Source organism: Talpa europaea, assembly GCF_964194135.1.
Source record: "Talpa europaea genome assembly, chromosome: 2".
Lineage (NCBI taxonomy): Eukaryota > Metazoa > Chordata > Mammalia > Eulipotyphla > Talpidae > Talpa > Talpa europaea.
The window spans coordinates 141,502,835-141,512,286 of NC_140068.1; the positions used below are offsets into that span (position 1 = coordinate 141,502,835).

A 9,452-nucleotide genomic window follows, 5' to 3' on the forward strand; every position below is an offset into this window, starting at 1 on the left:
GAAACAGTGGATTTAAATGTGACTGAATTTTAATCTAAACTGAAGTGGGCAAATATGACTGGGATCACCCTATTCTGCCACAGAGGAACAGGCGAGGCATCTTTCAAATTGCATCCATTTCTCTCTCCAGAGAGAAGACTTCAACACCTCTGCAGGCTCAGAGTTTCAGGTGAGGCTTCTGTCCTTCACGCTGGAGAATCCTGTCAACTTCATCTCTGCCTCTAACCTGATATTGGAGCTTTTCAGGAAGGGCCATGGCCTCAGCCACAGCTACCAAGATGAGGGAGGAAGCCACGTGCTCCATCTGCTTGGAGCTGATGACAGAGCCCGTGAGCATCCACTGTGGGCACAGCTTCTGCCGCCAGTGCATAGAGGGCATCCTTGAGAACCCACAAGGGACGTCATCCCTGAAGGATCCCCAGTGTCCCCTGTGCCGGGCACCATTTCAAAGGGAGAGTCTCCGATCCATCAAGCAACTGGAAAACCTCATTCAGACTGTAAAGGAGATAGACCGTGAGAGGCTGTGTGAGGAACACAGGGAGCGGCTCCACCTGTTCTGTGAGGACGACGGGCAGCCCATCTGCTTGCTCTGTGAGCGCTCCGCCCAGCACAGAGGACACCGCACGGCTCTAGTGGAGGACGTGTATCCAGGCTACAAGGTGAGTAGCCAGAGTCTCTAGCAAGGACTGCCTCTCAGGTTGCACATTTTCACTCCAATCAGTTGCAGTGAAAACCACTATCCTGACCATAAAATAAATTTGTACCACAGAGAAATGGATTGCAATAACTGAAATAGTTATTACACATGCATGTTGAATTTATTACATGTCCACCCTGTGTCCATTTGACCTTCAAGGTTGAGCAGAATCCTCTCCTGTAAGAACTTCCTGGAATGAACTTCTTCTGGACAACAGATTTTGCTCTTTGCCACACCGGCCTCGTTCATGGCCTCACCTCGCATATTTAATTGGAGACACCACAGCTTGCAAGAGCACAGGGAAGAATCTGAAACCTCAGGAGTCAGAACCACGGCCTTTTAGATAGTCACAGTATAAGGAGTGAGGAAGGAACACAGGACACCTGACTTCTCTTTGTGTGGGTAGCCAGGGGGGCACAAAGGGGTGGGAATGAGTGTAGGGGGAGACTGCCCAGAAGTGAGCCCAGAAGGAGAAATAAAAAATAGCCGTGTGTGGAGAAGAGTGAGGATTCCAGCTCAGGGGGACCCGTGTCACGAGAACTGACCTGACTGTCTAGTACCTGGTCAGGGGGTGTGTGATGGCAAAGGCAGGTGAGGCCGTGAGAATGGAAATTAAGAAGGAACCTTGGTATTTCTCAGAGTCTAAGTCCTGGTCCAAAGTTGGGATTTTATTTGTGGAGGGAAAGATTAGGTTCACATTTAAAAGAACATTCTACGTGCAAAAAATAAACATCAAGGAGTAAAATCAAAGTTAGTCCTCTAAGAAAAGGGGATGGAAACACATTTTACCAAGGATTAAGAAGGACAGTTAAAGGATTTAGAAAGAATTGGTGAGTGATGAAGCCTTGAGAGGTTCAGGCACTTCCCAGTTTTCTCACACAATAGCTGCTAAAGTGAGGCTCCCTGTGCTGTGCAGGAATGAGGAAGCGGGATTCCTTTCTCCTCTACCCTGTTGATTTGAAGGAAACATCCCCAGTGTGGGGCTCTGTGTCCCCTCATCCTTGAGGTGCCTGTGTCTTGTGTGAAGATTCTGGATCCTGTGTCAGGGCGTGTCAGTCCTGAGCACCATCAGCGCACTCACCTCCCCCGGTAACCCCATAGGCAGCTCATCACTGTAATGGGGCAGATCCCATAACTTGCCCACCAAGTAGGTAAAAAAAAGCAACACAAGGTGATGGACGTGGCCTCAGGAGTCTGACTGCGGAGGTCAAAATATCATGAGTTTCAGTTCTTACTAGATGGAAGCTGTGATTGACTTAGTTATTGCCTTCATGACCTGTTTTCCCCATCTCTTAATAGAGGCTGAAAATGTGAGAAACTGTGTGACAAGTAATCCTAGAAATAGGTATGGAAACTAATCACTCTAATTGACATTATGAGAATTCTTCAGGTGACAGCAGAGCTCTCCCTCACCCCCCAAATGAACTGGTTCTGTAACTTCAGCTGCCATCCTGGGCTCTCCTACCTGACTCACCTAACATGTAAAAAGTTCCACGTGTTTCAAACATTCTGTATTATGATTGGTCCAGCACATTATTTTATAAAATGTACTTTCAGATGATTATAATCTTGTACCATATGCAGCATGTCCCTGGCAGACTGCAAAATGCAAATAGCTTAGTCTATGGTCCACAGATGAGCTGGGAATCACAGATCACCTACAGCACAGAAACATGTTACAATCCTGCCACTGCCCAGGGCCACTGAGGGCATGAGTTACCTTAATGCCCTTATGTTTCTTCCTCTCAAAGCCAAAGGACTCAAAAATATATTCAATGTTATCGTACATCTTGGAGGCTGGGATTCTTTAGGTGCCAAATGAGGGTTGTGTAATGGACAAGCCATAACTCACCCAATTTTTCCTTCAGGAAAAGCTCCAGGAGATTGTGACAAAACTGAAGCAAGAGCAAGACCTTTGTAAGAGATTAAAGTTGGACAAGAAAGATGAAATAACACAATGGGAGGTAATAATTTGATTTTCTTTATCTCAAACTATTTTCCAGTCTAGAATACAGGCATAAGGAGATTGGGAATAGTATTTTTTGATGATTTATTCTCATTAAATCAGACCAAACTGTAGAAACCCAAAGAATATGCCTTTTTATTTAATATTTGCCATTAGTTGCCTGCATCTTGGAGAATTTTCCTCTGCTTTCTGTTTCTATGAATAGTAATTGGCTAGGTGTCCTAATACCTCAGTCAGGAGAATCAAAAATGTTGTGCTCCAGGGCCTCCCCTGGTGGCGCAGCTGCTGAGTGCTGGGCTGCAAAGCTGCCCACAGCATCTGCAGCGCTGGTTCGATCCCCGGCCACCAGCAAGGGTCCCACATGGCAAGACAGACCTCTCCTGCCACGCCCGCTGCTCCCCTCAGCAGTGTATTTCGTCAGTCTGCCTGTTCTGTTCCCCCCTCTGGCTCTGGTGAATTCTCTCATCCTCCCGCTCTGGCTCTGGTGAATTCTCTCATCCTCCTGCGCTTCTGACTGTACCCAGTGCTTGTATAAATAAATGAATAAGTCTTTAAAAAAAGAAAAATGTTGTGCTCCTTACTTTTCAAGTTTTCAATGACTGAAATTGCCTCCTGTCTGAAGATCATGAACTCACCTGGGCCCATTTACCTCAGTACAGGGTCTGACCCTCTACTTCCTGCTTCCAATATCAACTTTAGTGAATACAAATAAGAGGACCAGTGCAGGAGACAATCCCATAACTCAAGCTTGTGAGACTGTTGATAAGGCTAGACCTTTGCAAGAACTTACACACTTGCACTGCAGACTGTGGGTCTCTGAGACAGTGTCCGAGGCTGACCAGCCCCTGCAGGATCAGAGACACATTCTTTTATGGAAATATGGATGTAATCCATCCCTTAGTAATCAAATTTATGAGTCATTTTCTTCTTTCAGGGTTTCATCCCATATTTGTCGTATTCTTTGTATGTGAAATTAAAACTCCTCCTATCTTCATGTAAAAATCCTCATAAGTTTGGAGGGTCTTGCTAGGAACTGGCAAGTGGAGATCCCTGTCACTGTAGGCATTGCAACTGCCTCTGTCTCCTCCCTTCTGGCATCTGGGGTAGTGGGGAGAACTTCTATTGCTACACACCATATAGGAAACCATGTCAGTGCCATAGCATCTACACACCACAGTCACTGAAGCACTGTGTGACAGAGAAAGCATCCATGGAAATTACACTCTGTCCTCTCCAAAGAAAAACGAGTCTCCCAGTGTATTTCTTAGTCTCATCCATAAGGATGATAACTGAGTCCTGGCTTAAGGCAATAATATTTCTGGTAACTATCCAGACTCCCCCCTATTGAGAATCATAGATTCCTACCAGTCTGATGTCTTCAATTCAGAATCATTTATATTCATTACAGGCCTTTATTTAAAGAAATCCCCCACCAATACACACATAGGTAGCTTCTTACATCCACTCTAACTCTTGGTATTATCTTACAAATGATAAGTTCTTTGATCTTGGCAAATTTCATGATTCTGCAAATCCTACCCTCTCCTTCTTTTATCTCTTGGATGAGATGAAGGAAAGTGAGCAGGTGCCAACAGAGCTAGGACCAGCTTTTCCACATCTGAGTGTCTGGCTCTTGGGCTTGACTCTGCAGAGGGAGCTGAACACTTTTTGAGCTCCAGTGCACATGGGAAAATGACCCACAGAAGCTCAGCAAAATTTTCTGGGGTGTTTGTGCTAAATACAAATTACCTGACATTGCCATTTTACTCATTTCTAACTGAACAGCCCAGTGCATTGTGTTCAGTTGTTTGCAGCCATTGCCACTCTCCATCTGCAGAACTTCTTCAGCATTCAAACCAGAAACTCTATGTCCATTAACAATATTCCATTGCTCCCTCCTCCCAGCTCCTGGCAGCCACCATTCTACTTTTGTTTCTCAATTTGACTAGGGACCTCATATGAGAAGACTCACATGGTCTTTAGTTTTTGGTCTTTGCCTCATGTCCTTCTCCATGAATCTTCATGATACCTCCAGTTGGGCACATGTCACAGTTTGCTTTCCTCCTGTGGGTGAGCAGATTTGCACTGTGTCTCGGTCCCACCTGTGTTTACTGACTCACCATAAAGATACATTGGATTGTTTCCCCTTTTCTGCCTACTTTCTTGATTCTAGGAGAACATAGAGCTTCGGAGACAAGAAATCCAGTCTGGGTTTAGGAATCTCCACAACTTCCTCGATAAGGAGGAGAGGGCTTATCTATGGAGACTGGATAAAGAGAAAGAGGAGGTGCTGGGGAGACTGCAGCAAGGTGAAGCTAGTCTGGAAAAACAGAGCTCTGAACTTGAGAGCCTCACCCTGGAATTAGAGAAGAAATGTCAAGAATCAGCCCAGAATTTGCTGCAGGTAAGAGAGGCTGAGAACTTCTAGGAAAGAAAGGAGGTTTCATCTGTTCCAGACTATTAAGTAGAGAATGATGAGGGAGCCTGGGATGATTTCTGAGACCTGTCTACTTCACTTAATGTGACACTGAAATTAAAGAAACATTCTTTAAAATATATATCCATGTCCGTTGGAGGCCTTGCAGGTCCAGGGGGTCAGCATATGAATAAAAAATTTAAACTTTCTCTGAGTAGATGTGGAGGTTTCCTGTTTTTATGGACCTGCAGCAGACCTTCCTGCCATTTATTTGCCCTGGTCAACTGTTAATGGAACCCTTTCTAACTATCTCTTGAATATAACGGGGCAGCCGAAAAATGATAACCTTCTCCTGATTCACTTATTGTCTTGGGCCATAAGCTCTTATGGGACCTGCTTTCAGCTGCCTGAAGCTTCCAGCCAGTGAACATAAATGCTTGGACTCCAGTTGCTACTGCAGGACTGGTAGTTACACTGTGTGGGTGAGGATGTAGCATGACTGCGCCCTCAGCAGGTGACACCGGCTGCCTCTGCCTCAATGGCCCAGAGCCAGGGCCTGGGCATGGATTCCCACTGAGGACCTTTCATCAGTGATCTCTGATATGGGCTCCTCAGAAAGAAATTAGGTCACTTATAGCAAAAGGTATATGATCAAGTCCCTGAGGTCACAGGCTAATGTGAATGCAGACTCCATGACTCCCCACAAGCCTGAGCAAGTGCGATCACACACTTACACACTGGCAGGGACTATCCTAGGAGACTCGGATGGAAATCTTTCTACCTGGATATGTGTGGGTGTGTCAGCATGTGAACAAGAGTGTCAAGTGAACCATGTGTGAACTATGTGTCAAGTGACATAACATTCTGATTTTCCCACACTCACCTTCTATGTTTGTTTTCACTGTAGGATGTGAAAGACACATTGAAAAGGTAAGTCTGTCTGAACACATAGTTAAGGGGAAGTGAGGATGGGTTGGGTCCAGAGCTGAATGGAACATCCACTGCAGAAGGTCTGTTGTCTGTTTATTCTAGGCATTCAGATGTGAAGCTGGAAATACCAGAGAACCTCTCTCTGGACCCTCAAACTGTGTGCAATGTTTCTGAGCTTTACTGTGATGTGAGGAAAATATTAAAGAGCTACCAAGGTATGTGAAGGAAATAACTGTCTTAATCCTTCACAGGAAAGGCTCCTTAAATGGTAGCGCAGCTTCCTACCTGTCCTGCTCAGACTCGTAGGCAGAGAGGTTGCTGAGATTTTTTCATTGGGTCCGGAACACGCTCCCTTGGGTGTAGACAAGGAAGTGGCAAACTGTTATCTCTTCAGACCCGTCAAATTCCTCCTCTCCCACTGATTTGCTGTACCAACCAGGCCACCCACTACCTCATTTTCCCATTCTGAAGAATACAAATATGAACAGATCTTAATTCAGTGAGTTTTCATGATAATTAAATGCAACAGTAAGTGCACATCCTCATCATGATGTTTACTGTTAACATTTCATTAAATATTCAGTGAAATTTAAGAAAGATAGATCAGTATTCAGGACTAAGGAGAAAATGGATTATGATGTCATACTTGAATCTTAATGAAAGCCAGTATTACCAATTCTAAAACCTTGGTTCTATTGAGTTCTTGCCATGTTCCACATGTCCACTAATAGAAAATTCAAAATAAATTGTTTTAATAATTCCTTTGGCCGGAAAATCTGAATCAAGCTGAAATGATTCTCTATGGCTACAAGAATATTCAGTCACTTAAAACAACACACACATTATCTCACAGGTTTGTGGTTCAGATATGTGTGGCTCACATCTGCTAGGACTTATGCTCAGAGCCTTACAGAGTGCAATGAATGTGTTGGCTGGGCTGTGCTCCCATCTGGAGGCTAGACTGGGGAATAATCCACTTCCAAGCTGCCTCTGATAGTGGGCAGAATTCATGTCTTATGATTATACAACTTATGACCCTGTCCTCCTTCTGACTATGAAAGAGATGCTGTCCTGATCTAGAACACTGTCAACTCTAGAAGACACCACCTAGTGATTTCATGGCAAGGCCACTATGTCTTCAAATAAGCTCAAGGATATGACTTCCACGTATTGGTCACTTACCAAATACTGGGAAATTCTCCAAGCACTAGGCATCCATTAGCTCCCTTAATTCTCCCCACCATTACTGTTCAGGTATGATGATTTCCTGCTGTAGTATGCAGTCTCAGAAAGTGACTCACAGAGTTGAAAGAACTAGGTTACACTTGAATCCAGGATGGTTTTATTTGAAGTGTTCTGTATTCTCAGCAAACAAAATGTCTTTCTCTCTTATCAGTCAGCGTGACTCTGGATCCAGACACAGCTCATCAAAAACTAATTCTGTCTGAGGATCGGAGACACGTGACGCGTGGCCAAGCCCAGAAGAAGCCTTTCTGTTTGAAAAGATTCATTTCCTTACCCTGTGTCCTGGGCTGTGAGGGCTTCACCTCAGGAAGACATTACTTTGAAGTGGATGTGGGAGAAGGATCTGGATGGGACTTAGGAGTTTGTCTGGAAAATGTGCACAGGTACAGGGACATGACCCCAGAGCCTCAGTCTGGCTTCTGGGCCATCAGACTCTGCCAGGAGAATGGCTACATGGCCCTTACCTCTCCCCCAACATCCCTTCCATTGAAGGAGCGGCCCCTGCTGGTGGGAGTTTTTCTGGACTGTGAGGCTGGACACGTGTCCTTTTACAACATGAACACTGGCTCCCACATCTTCACCTTCCCAAGGGCCTCCTTCTCTGTTCCTCTTCGGCCTTATTTCCAGGTTAATCATTCTTCTTCTTTATTCCTCCCTCCACCATTGGAGTCATTTTAAGAAGAGACTCTTTTGTTAAACCATTATAGAAATATAATGTGAGTTCTATTGGCAAAGAAATTTGGTCTGTTTTCCTTGCTGCTCTATCCCCTAACCTGGAATGGTGCTGAGTTCTCTGTGGACACTCAATGAGGGTGCAATGAATGAGTGGACACAGCCACTGTACAGACACCACAGAAGATCAGCCTGACCTGCGGGGAAGCAAGAGCACAGCAGTGATCATGCATCACCCTCTCCAGTGCAGGGTTCAGATCTCTGATTTCCAAGGGTCCAGGTCTGACCAGCAGGGTGACCAGACATCTGAAGGGCTGAGTGCTCCCATTGTGTTTGATACCATCAGAGTAACCCATGGAGAGGAGGGGAATCTGCATTGTATCTGTCAGCTGCATAGAAGAGCAGGACTCTAAAGTAATATTTCTTTTCACCACTGACATGATGGTCACATTAACTGAGAGAATTATTATTATGAAGCAAATTTACTTGTAGTAGAACAGAAATTTTATTGAAGAGATTATTTAGTCAAAGTGAGCACTGGGCTCAGGAGACCAGCCTCAGATTTCTTTGAGTGACTGACTAGTCACTCACCTGAAGTTTTGGGCCCCGGTTCATGCATGGAAATTATATGCACAGAAAGGGAACATACTGTTTTTTCTTACTAAAGCAGAAAAGACATCTACTGAATTTCCAGCAATGGTATTCACTAAAGGAGGTTGGTTCCTGTCAACCTCAGTTAACTGAGAAAGGAGAAATACCGTTCCCACTTCACAACAACCACTTTATTCCACACAGCTCGTGGAGCAGCAGTGCTGTGTGTTTGGGAAGATGAGAGGACACAGGTTACTGAATATCTCATTCTCCCCCTGAGTATCTCGGTCCTCCCCTTGTTTGCCAAAGAGGAAGGATAGAAGTGAATTACAAGAGACACATCTAGACCCTGAGGCAGCACTACAGGCATCCACATAACGAGCAGGTAACACTAGCCCTTGTCTTTCATCACTTGCCCCATATCTTTGCCTTCCCATCATTCCCCACCTAGAAATTCATCTCTCTTTACATGTCACTTCTCTAAGCATCTACTGCCCATTAGTTAGCTTCTCCATGAGCTTCAGTTCTAAACACCACCTGTGCTCCTAGTCTCTGAGTTCCTGTGAGTAATAGGGGTGCACGTGCGTCCAGGAAAACTTCCTGCTTCTCCTTCCTCTTCCGCTGCTACCCCAGTCACACCACGTCTCTTCACTCTGCTCTCCTGATGTGCGAGTTTTCTCCATCGACCTGAGTGTCTTACAGTCCAATTCAAATATGATATAATGGAGTTCCAACAGGTCCTCCTACCCCCAGGTTATGGGCTCAGTGCCACACAGTCTCAACCCCACCCCCAACCTCACACCTGTCACAAGCCCACATTGTCACCTGTGCTTCTGATGAACTGGCTATGAATCAAAGATGCCTTTGACTTCCTCTTCCGGTTCCATCATTTGCTGGAAAAGTTCACAGAACTGAAGGAGATACTGGGTTGCTGG

At 45.1% G+C, this 9,452-nt stretch overlaps 1 protein-coding gene across 1 annotated transcript; it reads left to right on the forward strand.

Moving 5' to 3' along the window:
• Positions 1–254: 254 nt before the first annotated feature.
• LOC311188394 (E3 ubiquitin-protein ligase TRIM38-like) lies at positions 255–7,932 on the forward strand (the record flags this gene model as incomplete). Its single annotated transcript, XM_084259494.1, has 5 exons — positions 255–659; positions 4,837–5,067; positions 5,987–6,009; positions 6,112–6,224; positions 7,406–7,932. 5 exons carry the CDS (start codon positions 255–257, stop codon positions 7,930–7,932), a joined length of 1,299 nt encoding a protein of 432 aa, XP_084115620.1.
• Between the last annotated feature and the right edge of the window lie 1,520 nt (positions 7,933–9,452).